The 23,841-nt window shown below is 42.4% G+C and overlaps 3 protein-coding genes across 3 annotated transcripts; 2 read left to right on the plus strand and 1 right to left on the minus strand.

The window, feature by feature from the left end:
* Window positions 1–737: 737 nt before the first annotated feature.
* enkur (enkurin, TRPC channel interacting protein) lies at window positions 738–2,346 on the minus strand (the record flags this gene model as incomplete). Its single annotated transcript, XM_083936523.1, has 5 exons — window positions 738–911; window positions 1,242–1,388; window positions 1,621–1,844; window positions 1,925–2,070; window positions 2,267–2,346. 5 exons carry the CDS (start codon window positions 2,344–2,346, stop codon window positions 738–740), a joined length of 771 nt encoding a protein of 256 aa, XP_083792649.1.
* A 659-nt stretch (window positions 2,347–3,005) lies between these two features.
* thnsl1 (threonine synthase like 1) lies at window positions 3,006–7,753 on the plus strand. Its single transcript, XM_083936197.1, has 3 exons — window positions 3,006–3,114; window positions 3,265–4,647; window positions 6,811–7,753. The coding sequence occupies exons 2-3, from the start codon at window positions 3,295–3,297 to the stop codon at window positions 7,612–7,614; spliced, it is 2,157 nt and encodes a 718-aa protein (XP_083792323.1). The 5' UTR covers window positions 3,006–3,114; window positions 3,265–3,294; the 3' UTR covers window positions 7,615–7,753.
* Window positions 7,754–15,785: 8,032 nt separating this feature from the next.
* LOC310963303 (patched domain-containing protein 3-like) lies at window positions 15,786–20,599 on the plus strand (the record flags this gene model as incomplete). The annotated part of the gene is made up of 4 exons (XM_083936045.1): window positions 15,786–16,496; window positions 16,927–17,048; window positions 18,590–18,735; window positions 19,032–20,599. 4 exons carry the CDS (start codon window positions 15,786–15,788, stop codon window positions 20,597–20,599), a joined length of 2,547 nt encoding a protein of 848 aa, XP_083792171.1.
* Between the last annotated feature and the right edge of the window lie 3,242 nt (window positions 20,600–23,841).

Raw genomic sequence — 23,841 nt, forward strand, 5'->3', positions numbered from 1 at the left:
TATGAAGTGTGACAGGAAAGAGCTACTGTAGGACAAGATGCACATAAACCACACCAAGTTGTGAACTACAGATAACTGCTGAGCACCGTTTCTAATCCGTTAGAACCAAAGACTTACTTACAGTTTTGTTGCCTTCTTTTCAGCGACCATTCAAGAATCAAAGAGCGGAGAGAAGAAGAGAAAGTCAAAAGATACGTGGAGACGTCCTGACCAGCCACATGTGCTGTGGGATCACGCTTGAGTCATTTGCGTGAAAAGACAGCGTTGTTTTAGTTGGGGAGAATTACTGGGGTAATCAGCTGCATGTGATGCTGTGCTGGCTTGAGAGCCGCATCACGGGCCACTGCAGGGGGGTTAAAAAAAACTGACAACTGATGTTCGGCTCAGTTTCTATGCAGTACATTTTTATTCTGTCAGAAATGTATCTTAAAGGACACACTTAGAGCCGACACCGATGACTATTTCTTCTTTTGTTCTCCAAGAAATTCCTTCTGGAGGACAGGAAGGTGAGAAAAAAATAAAGAAACAATTGGTTTTCATTATCTGACGCTCAACATTTAACATGTCTAAAATATAAAGAGGCATTCAATTACAAATTCTCCTTTATGTAATACAAGAAGTGTGAAATGTGCAGTTCGCTTTGATTCATTCATATAACATCATGAGAATATACAAATACAGGATTTAAAGGTCAGGGTCTCAAGACAGTACATCTGATTAAATACATTTTTCACGTCCTAGTGATTGGGGATGTAGATGGTCTTGAACCTCTCAATGAGGTTGATGTCGTTCTCCAGCTGCTTCAACGCCACTTCGAGGCGCTTCTTGTGGGACTTCTTGGACAGGTTGTCGGTGACGAGCGAGAGGCCCTGGTACTCATGGTGAAGTTTATCCCAGTTCTTCTTCAGGCCCTGTATTTGTCGGACCCAAACAGGGAAACCCGTCACTGTCACAATAAAAATCAGCTTGATAATATGACTGTCAAGAGGCATCGAATCAGAAGTACTGTCTGTGTGTGTTGGGGTGGCTACAAGGCTGATTCTCCAATGTTTTTATTAAAAATTATAAATATAAAGTACTGGTGACAAGCGTTGATGGAGCTCCTATAGTGCTTAAGCAGTATGGTACTAGACGTAGACCATTTTATCAAGTTTAAAAAACATGAAATTACAAAATGAATTCCCCCACTCCTGCAGTTTTTTAGGTAGACAGTTGCTATTGTGCAGCCCTGTGTTGGATACCTCCAGGACGGCTCGGCGCTCCTCGTCTGACAGGTGTTTCATGGCTCCCTGCTCCCTCTGCTCTTTCACAAAGTTGTCGTACTCCACCTGAGCTCTCCACTCTTCTTCATTGCGCTGCTGCAGGTACACGGGTACTTCTCCGTAATGCTGCAAATAGGAAGTGGAAACTTTAGACAACATGTTCACAGTGCACCTAATGAAATATTAGTAATAATAATAAAAATAATATATCATCAATAAATACAGGGAATTTACTCTATGATTTTCTATGTGCTACCTTTCATGTAGTAATTCTGTTTTTAGGAATGTATCTGACATAAGCAGACATGTGAGACGTGTTTCTCAGTTTTTTCTTGTGTGTTTTGTGGGGAAACGTTACCTTTTTCTTGATGTATTTGGGGACAAGTCCTGAATTTTCTAGGAGCTGCCTGTGCCCCTTACTAGTGTCCACACAGGTGGGCTGGGGCTTCCCTGGCACTGCTGTAGCAGTCTTTATGAAATCTCTCTTGGTGTGGAGGCCCATGGGTGGGTTGTCTGTCCTCGCAGGAACCGCTGGTTTCTTCACAGTGCAGGATTTATGAAGCTCCTTCGAACACTGTGTTTCTGATAGAACATGTGAAGTTATGAGAACCACTGCTCAGAGATACACCCACACTGTTCAAATGTAACGGAGGAGAACTCACTTTCGGCCAGCGTGTGCTCTTTTGAATGCTTCTTGAGGTATTTCTCTGGGGACGGCACCTCCACTTTGGCTGGTCCCATCGTCCTAAACGCATCCTGGGTTGACTTTTTCTCAAGAACAACCGTCGGCCTGTACTTGGACATATACCTTCAGAGGCAGCATATGGGAGACAATTGATCATTTTCGTTTAAACATGTTTCCTTAAACTATTCTGCTCAATTTCTCAAAACTCTAACGTTAAACTAAAGTAGGCCAATCATACCCTCGTCGTACAACACATAACATTAACGTTAGGAACGAAATTGTGTTAGCTAGAAACGTTAGTACCGTTAAAGTAACGTACCTTTGGGTTTTTTGAGTACAAACCTCTTCCTTTGGAATGAGATTGTAGACGCTTTCTGGCGGATACACAACTTCAGACATTTTGACGGTTAAAGGAAGGGTTAAAAAGTCACGGTACTTTTCGCCGTAGTTCTTACTTAAGTTAGTTAATTTGACCGAGCTAACATTGGGTCCGTAATGATTTGTTTGACAACACGCTGCCAGCTAGTTGCTAGGCAACTGAGGGAGCAAGTGTTGCATTCCCGGACATGTTTTAAAATGGTAAATTGGAGATGCCCGGGCCGAACGCATGTAAAGTTCACGGACTGTGTCTTAATTGGTAACTGGCATTATATATTATTTATTAAACTTAAAACCATTACACACACCTTGTTTAATCGGATCTGGGATAACATTTTTATTTTCCATTCACTTTGTGGATCTTTTCTTGGGAATCTGAGTCGTAATTTATACTTTAGAATTTAGATAACTAAAATACAATGTTCTGAGGAGCATTTGAATGCATCACTAAGGTCACTGGTAGTAACACTCGTCCTAGCGTATACTGTGATGCAAAAAGTCCTTATTGTTGTTGACGTATTTTGTATCATTAAATATGTAAGCCCGTATTTACATTGCGTTTAAAATAAAGCGTATATCGTTTTACAACGTAATACTGGTGGGCCTTCGACATTTATTCCTTTTGTCCCTCCAGGCTGGCCGTAGTTGTTTGTGACTATGGAGAATACAGTAGAGTGATCCTCCGGTCAAGTTTGTGGTACAGAATCGCGTTTTCTCCGTTAAAACAAACCATTTACTGCAGTTGCCATTAGCGAGTTTGAAGTACGGAAAAAAAACACCAAACTCCACGTGAGTGTCTCATTAAACTATCACTCATGAGGACATTTCCTTTGTTTAAATACTGTCCTGGCACCAAAACATGTGCAAAGTTATAGCAGCCACTGTCAAAACAAGAGGTGGTAAGTCTAAATAAAAGATGTGTGTCCTTATTTTTCACAGGAGAGCAGGCTGCTGTTATCTGACTCTTAAATGGGTTTACTGAATGCACTAAAAGCTGTCAGATGCTACTTTCCAACATCCAAATCATGGCTTTCCACCAAAGCCTCCCTGCTGGGGGACAAGAACATCCTGCTCATGGGTGCTCCTGGAGCAGGGAAGACCACAGTGGGGAGGATAGTGGCCCACAGGCTGGGACTGCCTGTCATCGATGTCGATGACGACGTCTTGGAGACGACGTGGAAGATGCCTGTGTCTGCCAAGTTGGCGGCAGTCGGCGGAGAGCGTTTCCTGGAGGAAGAAGGCCAGGCTTTGTGTAACTTCTCTTCCTCTGGATGTGTTGTCTCTTTGACAGGCTCTAACCCTCTTCATGCTGCAGCGATGCAGCATGTCAAAGACTCCGGACTGGTCATCTACCTGGACGTGGACAGTGAAGACATCATACGGAGACTGGCCAGGATGAAGGTGAACAGGATAGTGGGTCAGGAGGCAGGGGTTTCCATGAGGGACATCCTGTGTTACAGGAAACGGTTTTATGAGAAGTGGCTTGACGTGCGGGTGCTGTGTGGAACAGGGGACACGGTGGAGGAAGTGGCAGAGAAGGTGCTGAAGGCTGTGGAGAGATATCAGAACCACGTGGCAGAAACCTACGTGTCAACCAGGAGTGACGGCGTGGCATCGTCCAATCAGAAAACGTACTTCAGTGATGTGGTAGTTGAGGGTCTGGCCACAGATGGAGGCCTCTATGTTCCCAGAAATGGCTTCCCAAACATCGATGCTCGTGAATGGCTGAGACTAGCGGACATGTCATACCCAGAGCGAGCGTTGGTTTTACTTGAAAAGTGCATACACCCATCGGATGTCTCTGCGTTGGACCTTAGAACAATGATATTCAAGGCGTATGGATCCAACTTTTCTAGTGAGGCAGTAGCACCTGTAAAACATCTCATCCATAATCAGTATGTCCTGGAGCTTTTTCATGGCCCCACCGCCTCATTTAAAGACCTTGCCTTGCAGCTGATGCCCCAGCTCTTCGCCTACTGCCTCCCACAGATGTGCAACTACCTCATTCTTGTGGCCACCTCTGGGGACACAGGGAGCGCGGTGCTCAGTGGCTTTAGCAGCCTCAGTGGCACTGACGTACACAGGACCGGCGTGCTGGTGTTTTTCCCAGAGGAAGGCGTGAGCGAGATTCAGAAGCTTCAGATGACGAGCTACAGGGAGGGCAACGCCAGGGCGGTCAGTGTCCTGTCAGACTTTGACTTCTGTCAGAGAACCATAAAGAAGATGTTTGGAGAGCGCGGGCTGACCGGGCACCTGGCTGTAGAGTACGGCACAGTCCTCAGCACCGCAAACTCCATCAACTGGGCGCGGCTGTTGCCACAGGTGGGTGGCTCACTGAAGATAATCACTTTTTCACAGCAGACATTTTTATTTAACGTCCAGATAAAGCAAATATTTTTGAAAAGAAAAGGTACATGGATATGGAGGTCAATACACTGAATTGTTGAGCTGGAATGAAAATAGACCTGTTTCTGTGTTGATTGTGCACCGATTATGACTCTGCTAAGGCACTAAGGCTGCTTCCCAAAACAAATATATTTTATTGAATTTTGCAGATGATCAGAGAAGGATAAGTACAACAGTTGTGCAGTGTGTCACTGCCTCCGCCTTAAAGTGAAGAAACCGGAACAAAAACAAAAAAAAAACATAAATCCCACTGTCCCTCCCAACATGTCAGACATGGTCACAGGAACCAACTAAATAATTGAACAACATATAACATAAGTAGATAAAAAAGGAACAATGAAACCATATAGAGTGAAAACTATAGTTAAAGAATATTTAACTACATTATACATACAATGTCGGTCAACCAGTTCTCGAAATTAACACCGAAAAAATAAAGAATACTGTAAGTAATAAAAGAAATAGCTAAGTAAACATCATGTTCAGTATCGCTCAAGTGCTGACATTTTAAATAAGTAACAAAAATAAAATAATCCAAAATAAGCAATAGAAAGCGATAAACATACTGTATATGCCAATACTGATTTGTCTGTGAAAGGCCAATATTGGCCGAGGATATCACTCTGGCTCTACCAATAATATTAATAATTATATTAATAATAATAATGTGAATGATAGCTGCATTCTGTTCTATAATATCAGTACCCTGAAACAATTCTGCCATCATTCATTTGGTTATTTACATGCTGATTGAACACTTGATGAAGTTAAGTCTATAAAATCTCCATATGCACATAATGCATAGTGCACATAATTGTCTTTATTGATTTTTCACAATACAAATGTCAGCATTACTATGGACTGTATCACACACACACACACACACACACACACACACACACACACACACACACACACACACACACACACACACACACACACACACACACACACACACACACACACACACACACACTGTCTGGTCTCTACACATCTCCCCTGCTCACGTTTTGAGCCAAAATCAATAAAACGTATATAAAAATCAAACTTTCATAGTTCAGGGAAATTGGTCTGCAGCCGGAGACACTGATGGACAACAACAAACAACAGGACGTGTATGACACAGTAGTTCAGTAGGAGGTTCTTCAGCGTCCAGGTCAAAGAAACAGAAAACAATGTAGGTAAAGTATGCAAAAGAGTAATAGCATTCATAAAATACAAAACAAAGTAAAGATATGAACACAAAGTTATGCCATTACAACACATCAAAACATACCCACATCCCACTCTTACTTTGGTTCCTTAAGTATCCTGTCCTGAAGCTTTCCTGTCTCCACAATTTATTAAATCATTCATGTTGTTTTCATAAACACCTGTTTGTTTTTCATAAATGTTATCCTCTCTAGTGGCCTACATTACGCCATATTCTGGACCCAAGCACCAAGCGTAGGCGCTGTCATCTTCTACCAGTTAAAAGCTATTATTCTTTTTGCCTGCAACACAGCAAAATCAATCATTTTATGTTATTTGGTTATAAAGTTGAGATCTGTTGGATACAAGTGGAGCAATATCATCTACAAATCTAGTGGAATATTCCCCTTCACAGACAAAGCTATCATTATTTTACTGATCACTCTCTCCAGAATTTCTCCCAAATACAGTGTTCACTGGGCCTGCGTTTAAAACAAGTGTCAGGTACATTACTGTTATATTTATTCAGTTTGACAGGGGTTACATGAATCCACATCAACCCATTGTATTGAAGTAGCTTTAAATTAGTCTTGGCATTTTGTGTCCGAGCCTCCTCACAGGAGTAATTATTAGAAATGTCCTCTTTTAAATCTGACCTCCATGCATCAAGTTTGGTGTCTGAAGTCTCCAGAATGTTGGTTTATTCCGACCAACAGACCCTAACCCACAAGTGCTCCATTTACAATGAGGGCTGCAACAAGGGAATAAACTTGCATGTTGAGCTCATGTTGTGTTTTTTTCTGGATTTATTCTTGCAGTTTGCACAGCTACACAAAAGTTTTGTCACAATTTGATGACACATTTTATTAACTTTTCCTCCTCTTGCAGGTGGTGTACCATTCCTCCGCCTATCTGGATCTGTGCAGAGACGGCGTTATCAAGTTCGGGGAGCCCATTGATGTTTGCATCCCTTCTGGGAACTTTGGCAACGCCATGTCAGCTGTGTACGCCAAGCGAATGGGAATCCCGATAAGGAAAGTCATCTGTGCGTCCAACCACAACCGCATCATCGCGGACTTTATCAACACAGGCGAGTACGATCTCCGGGGACGGCCTCTGATGCTTTCCCACTCCCCTGCTATAGATATCCTAAAGTCCTCCAACCTTGAGAGGTTTATCTTCCACGTCTCAGACGGAGACGGCCATCTCGTCAAGGAGCTGTTCACGCGCTTAGACCGACAGCAGCACTTTCGTGTTCCTGAGCCTCTCCTTGGCAGGATACAGCAGGAAGTTCTGGCTGGCTGGTGCTCTGAAGACGACTGCTTGGCTGCCATCCGGAGCGTCCACACACAGACGGGCTACCTCATGGACACACACACCGCCGTGGCTAAAGTCGTGGCTGATAGAATGCAGGACCGTTCGTGCCCCGTGGTGCTTTGTTCCACTGCTCACTACGGGAAATTTGCTCCCGCTGTGTTCAAAGCCTTACAAATCCAAAATAGTCCAGAGGATCCCGTTGAGCAGCTGAAGGAGCTCGCGTCGACTGCATCCGGACCAGAAATCCACAGAGACATGATGAAATGCCTCGAACAAAGAGGCAGGAGGGGACACACTGTGTGTCAGGCGGAGTACGGTGTGTTGGTGGAAGAGGTGGAGAGCATGATACACGACTCCTTCTTAAAAGTTATGTAGGAAAATTTAAACCTTTGCTAACAATATCCACCTTCATTTAAAGGGATAGTTTGGATGTTTTGAAGTGGGGTTACATGAGGGACTTATCTAAATTTGTTTATGATATCTATAGTCAGTAGTAGTCAGGAGTTAAAGTGTAATTCCGGCGCAAAATCCTCCTCAATCAAATAAGCCATCGAGAACATTTTTTTTGTATTACTATTAACGGCGATATTCTGGAGTGTCGCTAACAGCCGGGCGTGGCTAACAGTGATTAGCTCGGGGCAGAACAGTGAAGGCATTAAAGCGTCTTTTTTAACCACTAATACTGCTGAAAATAACAGCAAACCCCTGCAGCAGCATGAGAAGAGTCCCTACACATAAAACAAAGCACCAACAACGTAGTTAGTGAACCCAGAGTTTATTAAAAGAGTGTTTTAAAGACTTACCAACTGGACCCTGTACCAGCTCCTCTCATAGTTAAGTACATTCAAGTGGATTACCAAAGTCTATCCAAAAGAGAGGAGCCCATTGGTGCTTTGTTTTATGTGTAGAGACTCTTCTCATGCTGCTGCAGAGGTTTGCTGTTATTTTCAGCAGGATTAGTGGTTAAAAAAAGACCTTTGAATGCCTTCACCGTACTGCCCTGAGCTAATCAGTGTTAGCCACGTCCGGCTGTTGGCGACTCTCCTGGATTTCGACCGTTTATACTTGTTACATGAAAAAAAATTGTCTTTATGTGGTTAGCACTGTCGCCTCACAGCAAAAGGGTTCCTGGTTAGAATCCAGGCTGGGGCCTTTCTGTGTGAAGTATGCATGTTCTCCCGTGTCTGCGTGGGTTTTCTCCGGGTTCTTCCTCCCACAGTCCAAAGACATGCAGGTGTTAGGTTCATTAATGACTCTAAATTAACCGTAGGTGTGAGTGTGAATGGTTGTCTGTCTAAGTTTCTCTCTATGTGCCCTGTGATAGACTGGCGTCCTGTCCAGGACGGACCCCTCCTCACGCCCAATGTCAGCTGGGATCGGCTCCAGCCCCCCGCAACCCCGACAGGGACAAACGGTTGAAGATAGAGGGATAAAAAAAAAAAATCAGTTTAGGTGTAGCGTGAAAATGCTGCCTTTCCCTGTTTTTACTCGGTCCTATTCCCATAATGAACAGTGTTTTGGTATCTGCTCAATCCTTGAGTTCAGTACAATGTTTCAGTTTATATTATATAAATGATTAATTAATGATTATACAGTACTGGGTACTTTTAATGTGAAGGAGAGGAGGTAACATAGTTCTGCCGTAAATTACATTTTTGTTATATCTGGGTTGCTTCTTGTTAGGTGTGCCTATAAAATATATAGATATATAGTAATGTCAGCAGTAACTGATCTATGTGGATAACCTGTGTTTTTGCAAATCAAGTGTTAAATTGTGCTTTGTCAGCTGAGCTCACCCTACACCTACCTGGGACTGTGGTAGGTTCCATTTAAGTGAGGCTGAGATGCTGAAGTGTCTTCACGAGAGTTGAGGGCTGAGGCTCGGAGGCTGCAGTTTGGTTTTCCTTTGATGTTCATTTTCCTCAGTTTAACTTCTCCTGTTCCCTATCTGGCTTTACAGTTTTTGGTGCTTCACACGTCATCATTTGAGTAAGGTGGAGATGTGACATACAGGCTAAGCTTTATTTAGAATATTTTCACAACTTTACCTTGACGTCAGACAGCCCTGCGGTTATCTATGCTCTCTTCAAAGCCACCAGGCTCCTTTTTGATCAAAACAACTCATTTAATCGCCAAAGTCACACAGCAACAAAAAAAATAACCAGTCGAGGCAACCGTAGATCACAAACTCCTGCGTCCTGAGAGGTAAAAATTACACTACAATGTCAGTGTAGTCTGGTGGTTTTGTACAGAGCATAGATAACCGCAGGGCTGTCTGATTGAGATTCCTCCAGATAGAAAACATTCTAAATATAGCTTACACTTAAACTGATCATTTACTGTGGGTAATACACTGACTATGGATACACACTCTCAACTATCTCTTTAATGTCACTTTATATCCAAATTAATTATTTACACAAAGTAAATTGTTTGTGTCCTGTTTCGTGTATTCTTCATTTTTGGACAATGAGACAAAAAAGTAAAAATCTGAAAAAATGAATAGCAAAGTAACAGTTATTAGAAGGCGTGGTTATGAAACTGATTTCAAAGACCTCATTTAAAAGCCCAAATCCTGCCTGAGCCTGCAGGATTGAGAAAAAAAAGAACCACGTGTTCACTCTAATTAAACTATAATAGAGCTCTGAACTCAATTTAAAGCCTATTGATTAGCAGTATTTCTTTACATCATTATCCAGAGCCCTGGCCCACTAGATGGGGATGTCTACCTCTTGGCCACTGCTGTGTGGGAACACTGGTGCAAGCATCACAGCAGCAGTATATATGGGTACCGCTGCAGGGGGAATTAATTACGGGCTAAGTCAGAAGGTCAAATAATCTAGTAAATAGGGATGTAAAATCAATATCTGCAGTCAGGTAGATAATCATCTTTCTCAAACTTAATTGTATGCATCTGCATTGTGACAATACATTTACTGTGTATTTCTTTAATACCTCAAGGTCTGTTGTGTCTTTGATGAACACATTACACGTCTTATTTCCCTCATTCGCACTAATTCAACTTTTCTCTGCTGATGTGAGGATGGCTGCTGAAGGGCTATCAAAGCAGCAGGGTGCCTCTCACAGTGGCATTCAAATACAGCTAATGAATTGATCTCCACAGTACGCTGTTACTGTGTGAAGCTAGGGCAGCTCCTTCACTCAGTGCCCACAGACTCATAAACCAGCTTACTGAAGGTAGAAAAAAACCTTCAAAATCATGTACGACAATACTACAGCTTTGTGTATTAGGTGATGGATATGTGGAAATCTATGATATAAACCTTCTGTAAGTGTCAGCAGCTCTTGGTCTCCGTGTAAACCACATTGCTCTTTTTTTTGCCAGACATCTGTCAGAAGAAAGGTCCTATAATACAGAGCAGAGGCGGACTGGGCCCGGGGCTAAATTTCCGCCCTCCCACGTCACACCATCCATGACAACAAGAGCCCAGAAATGACTCCCGTCTCTGTGGCTATCAGTCGAGTCATTTAAATCCAGGTGCTGCCTCAGCAGCAGCGGGAAGAGGAGAGGGAGGAAGATAAGTTTCATAGATCTCCAGGATTGCTTATGACTGCAGTTGTTATAATAGATGGAAAGTCAGGCCAGATTTGACAAAGCACTTTGCCAGCATGCCCTCTGATCTGGATCACTGTCTCTCTGAGTCTTTGCCAGAACTGAGAGGAAATGTGTTTTCTTTATATCTTCACTTTATTTGGAACTGGAAAAAGAGGAGCCAAATTGCTTTTATGCTTTTTGCAGAAAAACAGGAATAACTCATCGCAGAAGGGGGCCCCTAGTCTCTTTTCAATGGCTCCTGTAGGCGGCGCCTCTTAACCTGACTCGTCAGGTGGTGATTTTCGTGTGACATGTGAATGCGATTCTCACATGATCTTGTGTTAGATACTTCAAGATACAGTCACAAAACTTTACAGGTGTGTAGTTGAGATCCAAATAAAGGCCACATTCAAATCAAGCCCCACCACAGCAACTTTCTGGTTGATCCAATACAGAAGTGCCAAAAATTGCAGTTCTCTGAGTGGCCACTAGGAGTTTAGTTTGCTAGTTTGCGTAATAGAGCAGTTTCTCGTTGACCCCCATGTTAGACAGGCCGTTTTTACAGAATAGTTAAACCTGTTTAAGATCTGGTACGAAAAAACATTCTAGTCTGTATGTTTAGGTCATGTCTCCATGACAACACTGAGGGGGGCGAATTTTTGTACCAGGCTAGTTTTTATTTTATTAGAGATTCAAGTTTATGAATAATTGGGGGCGTGGCCTCTTGATTGACAGCTACCCGCTGGCCCTCACTTCTCCTCAGAGGTATACGTCAGTCAGATGGACATATGTCCCTCCCCCCAACGTCACATACATGCCCTTTTTTGGTAAGGGGAAATCAGGCGGATGATGATGGCAACTCCCGTAGGTGAGTACGATTGGATCAAGTTGAGAGAACGGACCCCAATGGGTATCCTACGTCCATTTTTTATACAGATTCAAATATGAATGTGGTCCGAACAAGGGTGCTGGTAGTAGGGGGTTAGAGAGCAGGGAAGTGTCCGTTGCCCCCCTTTAAGCTCTGGCCTTGCTGTTGCAGCTGGTGTCATCCCATCATAAGATGGCCTCTGGTATTTCTTGTTACACACAAAAAAGAAATTAACTTTCTACATTTACATCAATGAAAGTATCAAAAGAAGTTAAGGAAAGTATATAAGTGAGAAATGAGCCCCACATACAGCAGCACAGGGAGAATGTAGTCTCTGTGGTTTGAAGTGATCCATTGGTGTTAGAGAAGGAGAGAGGAGCGGAGGGACATCAGGATAAAGTACGACTTGTTTTTTGAATCAGTGCAATATTTTATACCAAAGTGTTAGCATGCTTACAGGGTGACAGATCACTTTTGTGTGCTATGCATGAATATATTACACAGCACATGCTCGCATACTGGAGGCTCCTTTCTACCAACTCTTTCTGCCTTCCTCCCCTCTGTGTCAGTGGTTTGCTTCGCTGTAAGCATTGGCCTTATTAATCAAGCTGCTTGGCAGGTCAGTGTGAGGAATGGGTGGTAAAGTGTCTGAAGGGGAGGAGGGTAGTGTGCAGGTGCATGTGTGTGTGAGTGCTGAAGGGAAAGAGAGAGCCAGCTGTTGCTCAGCACCCAGTGGCCCACGGCTGGGTGAGCAAGGATAATTGCAGGTACCAGCCTGTTCCCATCTCCTTAATGTGAACCTGTGGCATAATGGAAACTGCTCTTTCACAGTGGAAGGAAATAGAAAAGGAGAGAGGAGGAAATTAACGCATCAGAGGAGTTTGGAAAGAAGATCCGGTGAAGCAGGGTTTTGAGCCTCTGCTCCCAAGATCCCTCACCGTGTACTTTCTTTTCTTTGTGTTTCACAATGTAGTGTGGAGAGTTTGGCATTGACCGTATTTGGCACAGTTGGTCTACAAGTGGTCTTTTCATGGTTACATAGTTAAAAGGAAAATGTTGAATTAGATTTGGCTGTTTTAATTTATTTAAAATACTATCAAAATTGAGGTGAATCAGCTTTGACAACTACATTCGTCTTTGTCATCTTGTTTCTCATCTGAACTCTGGACATTGTCCAAAGCTGCCACTGGCGTGCACGGGGGGACCTTCGCCCTGGGTAAAGCGCAGGAGACAGTACATGACACAGATTATACCACAGTTACATAGCCAGTGCAACAATTTTTAGTTCCTGAATCTCATGGTTTCTCCAGTTGGACATTTTCTTTGGTGTCTTCATGTTAATCACTCTTCTTCTTCACGCTCAAATGATTGATAGAAACGTCATCAACACACACAACAGCCCTCCCGTGTCAAACTCTGCACAGCAAGGGTCAAACATCCAACAGGGGAAACAAGAAGAAAAGCCTTTTTTAAGGGGGGATTTCATTGCACAGTAATTAGTTTTGTAAGTGACTTTTCCAAACGTCCACATTAACAAAGTGAATTGAATCAAAGTGTCCTTAAAGAGAGCCATTAGCATTGGTTTAGGTTGAATTGATCTGTCCCCTGATGGTTTGGATAAATTCTATTTTGGAGGCTTTTTTCCCTCCTGCCAAGAATAAAACCCACGGGGGGAATGGAGAATCTTTGTCCGTCTTGGCAACAAAAAAACGTCACATTTATAAATGTTGGCATGAAACACTGGCACAAGACATTTGTTCTGACGTGGAGGTAAAACACTCGCCCACCACTGCAAAGACATGAGTTAATTTCTTTTGGCAGCAGCGCCTTTGCTTTTATCTAATGCGCTTTGACAAACACAATTGTGAGAATTCAAGTGAGAAGCCAGTGAGGGATCATGCCCTGGTCCAGCTCACATGCGATCTTATACCTAACCTGGTTAAACACTTACTGCTGTGCATGTAAACGCACTATAAAAACACTGCATAGACTTTTATACTGAAGTGAAATGTTGTTCTCTGCAATCAATGTTTTTTTTCCCCTGGAAGCCAGAGCTAAACAATCAGCCAACGCATCCCAACATCATGCTCACCCGAGGCGTCCCTGTTAATTACCTAAGAAGACATTGATTTGCACCCCGCCATACCTCCGCGAGGAAGTGAGAGGATGAGGAGAGAGAAGAGAGCTAATGAAGGTGTCAACAGGAGCTCGCCACAAGAAGATGATTGTTATTGGATTGAACTCATTTGCATTTTGATGCAAACTCCGGGTTGAACAATACGCATCAGTGCCTATCTGCTGTTAACAGTCTCTGATAAGCACGCAGACAAAAAAGCAGTGATTCAATTCAGGGTGAGCAAAATAAGTGAAGGTCCTGAAACAGATTTAATTTAAGTGATGCCTCCATCAGGCTCCTGGCGACGGTCGACCAGGATCTTCTCCTCTCTGTGATCAAGGAAAGAGAATCCATTTCTCACTTGGCAGAATGAGAAATCAATGACCCCGAGATGGATCTGTGTGAAATGAGATATGAGCCTCACCTCGGAGGACTCGGAAGATTGACAGCTGACTGACAGAGGTTAACTGGCAGGAAAGGCCGACTGGCTCCGAGGTGTCAAACCCACCCTCCTGGTCCAGGTTGAGGCCAGGGTTGGTACATGTAGGTCGGCTGTTTCACATTTCCTGAGGGTATTCCCTTAATTGACAGTGCATTAGCCTGGGACCCCTTATTGGCATACCTGTAAAGCTTTCCATTCTTGTACGGCAGCTATATAATTCACAATGATAACTGCAGATGTACCGTTTAATAGCTTCATATCTGGGGGCGGCTGTGGCTCAGAGTTAGAGTGGGTCGTCCTCCATTCGAGAGATCGGTGGTTTGATCCCCGGCTCCTCCGGTCCGAATATGGAAAGCGCTATATAAGTACTGGTTTATTTACCATCTGTACATTATAGAGAGGGGATACATTTTGTGAGAGGCTGAAATTGTAGTCTGACAGAATTTGTACCCCCCATAACGTTTGCTAGGAAAGAATGAAATTCTCCGTATTCATCAAGGTCGTTAGTTATGATCTGAAATATATACAAAATAAAACACTGGGTGGTAGGGCGGAGACTGTGCTTTATGGAAGGGATTTATATGTTTTGGCAGACTGCATGTCTAGTCTGGTAGAACAAGTGCTTCAATCGCTTATAGTTAAAGCACTATATAAATGCAATGCTTTATTATTATCATGCTGATTATTATGATTTTATCATTTAAGGAAGGGGATTCAGAACAATTAATAAAACAATATTCAAAGATCGACTATAATTTGCATGGAAACGCTGATTACGGCACAAAATATTGTTTGAAATGTTTACATTTCGAGTCAATAGATGTAATGGGGCGAGCAATGTGCTTAACTGATAACAGTGATCTTCATTTTACAATATTTGCCATTGATTTGAATGAACAAATAGCTTACAAAAGGTTGAATTACAGCGTTTGGATCGAGCTTCCAAACACTAGCCTAGGATGACCAGGTAATGAACTCTGTTGTAAATCTATTTTTATATGGTTCCTAATTCCAGGAAGCTCTGCCTCTTATCATAGAGATTTACAGTTATAAGTGTCGGGCTAAACATTTGCTGCCCTTTACAATTCACACGAGTTTAACTTTTATCCCCAACCAACAAAAATGCAATAAGATTTTCATTACCTTGTTTCAATGTCAGTATTCAGGCAAGTTGTCTTCTGTTTTTATAAAAGCAACACCAATCAAAAGAGGAAATTCACACTGATTTAGTTACATAGTTACTCAGTTATGGCACACACGTTAACACTTGGTTCGTAAAGTAATAAAGTAATGTCAGATCTTTGCCAGTAACCTTGTGTGAGTCACATTTGTTCTGGGAAGAAGAGTTGGACTTTTACGTCCAAGAAGAAGCACAAGATTACCGGTAACATCATATACTTTTCCTTGTGCCTTTTCTTTCCTTGTGTAAAAGTAATACAGGTATCAAGCTTTTATTGGCCAAAGACACACAAAGACACTCCCTCCGGTCTTCCTTACACAGGTGCCAGGAGTGCTATAATAGGATGCAATTCCTCCACACTTTGTGCTGATTGCAAGTCTGAAGATGGGCTGCAGACAGACCGACTGCCTGGCAAAGCCTCTGTCCGGCCTTTTTGAAAAACTTGGATCACTTGTAGGCTCCTGTCCTTTTTACTTTTTTGTAATTCCTCTGATACTCTCAGCGGCGCTCGGGGGAGGCTTCACTTTTCTCAAAGACAGGGAGGACAATGACTTTGAACGGCAGTTTACACCCAGGAAAGGACCCTCGAAGGTGACGAGAGCTTTTGTCCGAGAAAACTTCCCCTACAATGACTCTCTGTTTTCAGAAGATGGCTTGTATGACAAGGGCAACTTTGCATCTCTCATTGCTGTATCGGCGGACAACTCAAATATACTAACAAATCCAGCCTTTGAGGACGTCATCAGACTCAACAATAAGGTCCTTAATATCACCGTGCACAATGGGAGTCTGGGATACAATCAGTTGTGTGCAAAAGCCAACGGACAATGTGTCTCAAACATCCTCCTGGAAATTATTCACAGTAATGCAACCAGCATCATCTTCCCTGTACATAAGCACGGATCCAGTTCAGTGTTCCTGGGCTCTGCGCTCGGCGGGGTTATCAAAGACGCCAACAGCTCAGTCATTAGTGCTCAGGCAGTAAAGTTTGTGTACTACTTAGATAACAAGGAAAGTACAGCTGATGCCTCCAAATTTTGGCTGAGAGGATTTAAAAAGCTCTTATCAGACGAGATGGACAGCAAACACATAAACGTACGTATCACACTGCTACTGGTATTGTATTTTCTCTTCAATACTTATATGTTGTGTGGTAAGTATTTGGAAGTCCCTCTGGGAATCATATGTCACCAACAGAAGTGGATGAAGCATTTTATGGGCACGGATTGCAGCACATCGCTACAATATAACTCACATTTAACACGATAAAATGGACAAAATAAAAGTGGATGTTAATGTTAATCTAAAATAAGTACAAAATTTTGCAAAAAAATAAGCACATACTGTATAAGATGCATTTTAAACATATTGCTTACAGCCTGCATGCTCCTTCTCTCGTTTGATTGCAGACTCACTTGCTTTGTTCTGAACTCCAAGCTGTGCTGTCACACTGTTTTTTATTGCAGTCTTGACACACACGTGTGAACACTGTTTTCTGACTTCATGTTCCTGTACTCTGTTGAAGGTGTCTTACTACACCTCCAAATCCAGGCAGGAGGAGATTGACAGTCACACCACAGATGGCTTCCCTTTATTCCTCATCACTTATGCCTGTGCTGTCACCTTCTCAGTGATATCCTGCCTGAGGTAAGAAGTGATCAGTGGCTGTCACACAGTGAGCGATTTCCTGAGTGCGAGCCAATTCTGGGACACAGAGAGCTGTTGTTTATCAAAGTGACTGATAACAGGTTACATGTAGTTATCATAACAATTTCAGCACTGATGAGTCCAAAGCAGGGTTATTGAAGTTGGAAAATCTTTGACTTTGAATTCGGTTTACATTTTTGTCTTTCTTTTTGTTAAATTCAGCGTAGATTTAAAGGGTTTTAGTCTCTAGTTATAGCTTCTGTAAGGGGACGTAGTGGTTTCTTCACTTTTAGAATTACTTTCATCTGTTTTTACAGATTGTTTCTCAATAATCTCAATGACATGCATTTGACCAATAACAACATGAAGCTTGACATACTGTAATTTTTCTTTATCACACTATTTAACGTGAATCAAGGTCTTACTGGCATTTTATTGTATGCAACTTTGTTTATTTTGTCCCAGGGGTTTTATTGCTGTGGCAGGTTTTAAAGTGAGGCTCTGTGACTTTAAAAAGAGGAAATAGCACATTTATTCTCTGACAAATGGTAGGTTGAATTCATAAACAAACAGACCCGCCCTTTGTCAATTCACCACGCTCAGGTGTTTTGAGGCCAAAGCTTAGGTGGCTAGTCTTGATTCAGTTTGTTGACTTTATGACTCTTCACTTTTTGTTCTGCTGCAGGTTTAAGCATTAACCATTAGAAGAACTGTAGTTCCATAGATGAGTGGAATATTGTGAAACTAGTGGCAGTAACACAGAGTGTATAAAAAATGGACGTAGCATACCTGTGGAGGTCCGTTCTCTCAACTTGATCCAATCGTCCTCCCTTATGGGAGTCGCCATCTTGTCAGACTTTGACTCCTCCTCATTTCCTCTTACCAAAAAAGGGCATGTATGTGACGTTAGGGGGAGGGAGATACGTCCATCTGGCTGACGTTTACCTTTGAGGAGAAGTGAGGACCAGAGGCTAGCTGTCACTCAAGAGGCCACGCCCCTAATTGTTCATAAACTTTAACCTCCAATAAAATAAAAACTAGCCCGGTACAAAAAAATTCACCACCCTCAGTGTTGTGGAGTGGAGATATGACTGCCCAGTAGACCAGAATGTTTTTTTTTGTACCAGGCCTTAAACAGGTTTAATGATGCTGTGAAAACGGCCTATTTAACATGGGGGTCAAACTGCTTTATTGTGCAAACTGCCTAGTGGACACTCATAGAACTGCAACTTTTGGCCCTTCCGTATTGGATCAACCAGGAAGTCACTGTGGTGGGGCCTTGGGCAGGACAGGGTTTTGTGTCAACTGTGAGAACAAACACATAAAACATTGCCACATAGTTCTTATAGTGGTCAAAAACTCCACAGAGTACCTTTTTAGTTTGACTTTTTCTACAAAATGTGCACATTTAAGTATGTGTTGCAAATCCCCAACAATAAGCAGGATTGTTATGGTGTGCAAAAATGGACCTTGCAATATATTCTTAGCTGCATGATTTTGATTGCTACACCAAAACCACCCTATCTTTACCTCCTTGGCAGACTGGACAATGTGAGGAACAAAGTGTGGGTGTCCGTCTTTGGCGTCCTCTCCTCAGGCCTTGCTGTCCTCTCCTCTTTTGGCTTGCTGCTTTACATCGGAGTGCCATTTGTTATCACAGTCGCAAACTCTCCTTTTCTGATACTCGGTGAGGAAAAAGCACCCTTGTCTTTTTTTTGTTCCAGACTGTAATTTTAAGGTTTAGTTTGAAGTACAACATCCATCAAATATACGGCATTTACATAAAAGAGACAATGTAAAAAATACCTCTATGGTGTTGGCCGTATTATAACCACTTCATATATTCTTGGATCAGACTGTAGCAGTTCATCATGTTTTTATGAGCATTTAATGTTTTACTTTAAAAATCTCTTGAAATGTTTAAAGTCTAACAAATGGAAGGACTCAAATAAAGTGTACTAATGGATTTATTTTTTGAACCAGGAATCGGCCTCAACAACATGTTCATAATGGTGTCCGACTGGCAGCACAGCAACGTGAAAGACCCTGTACCCAAGAGGATGGCTCACTCCTACAAAGAAGCAATCATGTCCATCACCATCACCGCCCTGACCGACCTCCTCAAGTTCTCCATAGGCATCACGTCCGACTTCCCGTCAGTGCAGTCGTTTTGCCTGTACACCGTCGCCTCCATCGTATTCTGTTACATCTACACAATCACCTTCTTCGGAGCCTTCCTGGCTTTAAACGGGAGGCGGGAAGCCAGCAACAGGCACTGGCTGACCTGTATGAAAATACCATCAGACAACTCCGATCATCATTCTGAGATATATAACATCTGCTGTGTGGGAGGCGGCTATGACCAGAACACCGGAGCAGAGAAAAAACACCCAGCGAGTAATTTCTTTAAGGATTACTACGGGCCGTTTTTGATCAAACCCTGTGTCAAGAGGGCTGTAATCTTCCTTTATGTGGGATATTTAGCTGTAAGTATTTATGGATGTTTTCAAGTGCAAGACGGGATTGAGCTCCATGATCTGGCAGCTGATTACTCTCACGTTACGACGTTCAATATGAAGGAAAGGCAGTATTTTTCTGAATACGGTCCATCTGTGATGGTTATTGTTAGTGAGGAATATCCTTACTGGAATATAAACAGGAGGTATGATCTTCTGGCATGCATAAAGTCTTTCAAAAGGCTCCGATTCGTAGATGAGAATATCTATACATCCTGGCTGGATGCTTATATATCATATGGACGAGAAGCACATTTAAACCTGGATCGTAAAGATGTGTTTCTCAAAAATCTAGCTCCGTTTTTTGATTTATACCCTTTTTTCAAGCAAGATGTGAACTTCACTGACGAGGCTGTCCATGCATCCAGGTTCTTCATTCAGACTGTCAATATCACCAGCGCCAGCATGGAAATTCAAATGCTTGCAGATCTCAAAGCCACTGCAGCCGTATGCCGTGGAGGATCTATATTAGTCTATAACCACAAATTCATCTTCTACGACCAGTACGGCGTAGTCGTCAGTAGCATGATCAAAAACGTGGCCGTGATCACAGCTGTGATGCTGGTGGTCTCTCTCCTGCTGATTCCAGACCCCCTCTGCTCATTATGGGTGACTTGTTCCATTAGTTCAGTGACTGCCGGCGTCACCGGCTTCATGGCGCTTTGGGACGTCAGTCTGGACTCCATAGCTATGATCATTTTTACCGTCTGCATCGGCTTCACCGTGGATTTCTCAGCTCATATGACCTACGCCTTCGTCTCCAGCACGAGGACGAGTCCTGACGACAAGGCCGTGGACGCCCTCTGCAGTTTAGGCTACCCCATACTTCAAGGAGCCCTGTCCACCATTTTAGGCGTGGCTGTGTTGGCCGCGTCTGAATTTCACATATTCAGAACGTTTTTTAAGATCTTCTTCCTGGTCATGTTTATCGGGATGCTTCATGGCCTCATTTTCATCCCAGTATTTCTGACTTCCACATGCGCATCAGATAAAGACAAAAGTAAAGACAACATTCTGCAGAGCAGTAAATTATGACCGCTGTTATAGTGCTGGTCGTGTGTCAGGCAGATAAGGCTGGGTTTAAGATTTACTTGAAAATCCCCTAATAAAAGAAAAAATGCTTTTTATTTGGTTTTAAAAAATCCCTATAAATAACAAAGAAAAGCTCTAATTCAATAAAGCCTTTTGTCAAAAGTATTTATAGAAAAACAAGTGGATGTGTATTGTATTTAAATCATTCATTTTTTAAAATTAATTTTGTTTGATGAGCTTAACAGTGATTTTCTACCTTTTTTTCATTCAGTACTATATAATTTAATCATACTTAATTCAACTTCAGCTTTTTAATAAACATAAATTCCACTTGAGGTCTAATATTTCACCATTCCATACATGACAATAAAGTCTTCTGTTTCTTGTTGAATTGTTTGTGTACTTTATGTGTCCTTTCTTGGAAGTTTACAATCAAAACCGGCTGTTCTATTACAATCATTAGAGCAATAAATGAATTTATATGCCATGCTGCAAGCCCAATAACATCTTATTAGCAGCACTGTGTTTATCAAAATGCAATGTCTCTTAGTAGGAAATTTATACCACAATTTAAAATTAGTGGAGCGCATTTAATGTGCTGCTTAACTCTCAGCTGCTCTCTAACAGACTATATAATTAAAGTATATTCTATGACAATTGTTGGCATTTCTTTTATTGGCAGCAGTTTGATTCCTGAAGAGATTCATTGTCCAGTCGTTCGGTTTTTGCTCTCTTCACACTTCCATGTCACAATGACGACTGATTTTGTAATATAGAGGTAAAGAAATACAGAACTTGTGAAGGATTGCAGTTTGGTCACAACTTGTAGGTCATCCTTATCATCGTTATGTCAGTGTGAATTAATCTCTGAGCAATGTAATGTCTCTCTGTTGCCTCTGAGGCTACATACAGAGAGGCCATTACACCATCCATGAATCTAAACGTGTCATTTATGTGATCCATATTACAGTGATGTAGCTCAATAACATGCAGCTGCATTTGCACTGAAGCAGCAGCACTTTTCAAACGAGGCAGAGGAGAAATCCCTTTAGGCTATCGTACTCTTCAAGTGTCACATTATTCTGAACTGTACTTAATTGAGCGGCATCACGATTTCTCGTGGTGTTGAAAATGGCAGCACATTGACGTTAAGAACACATGCAGATGGTAGACACCTCCGAAGAAGGTGCCATGTACACCTCCGTCACTGTCATCATCACCACGACTGAAGTTTTAGGATTTTGTTTTAGGATAATTCCCCTCTCTGCAGCGTTTTGGCAGCGCCGACATCAACATTTGAATGAAATACAGTTGTGCGGGATCAACTTTTCCCAATTATTTTCTGTACAGTGGTGCATTGATGTCAGCTGCAGGAATTCTCGTTTCAGGCTGCTGTGGGTAGGCCAAGAAATCCACGGAGGTCGTCAGGTTCCCACTTCCATCATCCCTGGTGGCCGGTGCATCGCGCAGGTCGTCTCTCAGCTCTGTCACCCTCCGTCACGCCTGTCTTCCTCACCCTCCTTCCAGGACGAGGTGCCTCCAGCCCACACAGCGTGACTTGACATGCCCCTACACCCACGAGGGGGGGAGAGACGAAGAGAGAGAGAGAGACAGAGATACTTTGGAGCTTGAACTAATAAGAAAGAGGGAGACTTAGCTCAGACGTCCCTTTTGCTGCTTAATAAAAACCAGTGTAGTTGGCTAATGTGAAGGAGCAACAGCTTGCCCCAACTTTAAATTAGTTTATTAGTAAAATTAGTACCATGGTGTCTTTTTGGTATGTTACAGTTGGCTTGGTGCAATTGTAGGCAGATAACCCCAAAGGACTGTTTTCGCTGTACAGTTTTTGATAAAACTGAAAATGAACTTTAAATCTTGCACATACACAAGCAAGAGTACGTGGACATGTCAAACCCATAGGCATTAAAACAAACAAAGTGATATATTAACTACAAAAGTATCAGATAGATTGGAGGAATCTATAATGTGGGGAGTGAATGAGTGAACGTGTGCTGTAAAAGCAAAAGAAGGGAACCAAAAAGCACAACACAGAGAAGTACAGTGAGAAGATGTGCTAACAAAGACTGGCTGCTGCTCTGGATTATAAATGCATGGAGCGCACCGGGTGCCCAGGTGTGTACCACGCCGCTGATGAGACTCCAAACAGGTCTGCAGCCCTGGAGACAGAAAACAGTGAAACAGCAGAGGCACCAGGCAGCTGTGGCAGCCTCCGCTCTTTCACGGGGAGGGCTTTTCACATGAACGTTGAGCTCTGCAGGCCGGTCAAGTTCTTGTGAAAACTAGTCCTAGGAAGAAAAAGTTTGGAAGCACCCTATTGTCTAAAATATCCATGCTGTAACCTTATGATGTCCTTATAGGAACTGAAAACTTACATTGTCTGTTTAGGCCTTCCCTAATGAGATACAGTACTGCCATACAAGGAGCACTCTTCAAAGTTTGTTTGCTTTCTTGGTAAAAAGGAATAGTTGCCACATCTATGACAGATTATGGTTTACTGGTTTGCCATGGGATATATATTTTTTTATCCAAATCTATCCTAGCCTTCACACTTTCAGGCTCCAAACTGCACATAACTCGTGTTATTATTGTGTTTTGTAGCATTTCACTTTTTTTCTGCTAAACATCTTGGTCATTTCACATCAGATATTTTCGGTATTTCCTGAATTTCGGGCTCTTCTTGCGGCGTGGGTGTTGGAAAAATGTAATGTAATGTACTTCCATACACCGATCAGAATTTAAATCAGCCTCTGATAACGGTCTGTGGTTTGTTTGGTCACTGTCGCTCTAAAGTGACCACACTCACTGAAACAGTCCTGATGAAGCACGTTTACTTAGTTTTTAGAGCTGTTGAATATTTAATGTCACAGAGAAAAATAGAGAATGAAAGTTATCAGGGGATTTAATTCAATTCAAGGGGCCTGACCCAACCACTGAAAGTAGATGGGCGTACCCAGATCCTTGATGTCCATCACATAGCTCCTAACTTATCAGCATATAAGCAGCAAAATATGACAAAATATTAAGTTTATGATCAGTGCAATTATCCTTTTTGGAAAAAAAAAAAGAATGCTGAATTGGTGTGCCTGCTATTGACAGACTAAAGTATCTCCATCTTTTTGCTCAAAAGTATTTTTTCTTGCACAATATTTCCCCAGAGAAACCAAAGAAAAACGCGATTCCTTGAGTGCCGAAGGGACAACGAATATCTCCGGATCTAAATAAAG

This window comes from Echiichthys vipera (genome assembly GCF_963691815.1).
Source record: "Echiichthys vipera genome assembly, chromosome: 21".
NCBI classification, from domain to species: Eukaryota; Metazoa; Chordata; class Actinopteri; order Perciformes; family Trachinidae; genus Echiichthys; species Echiichthys vipera.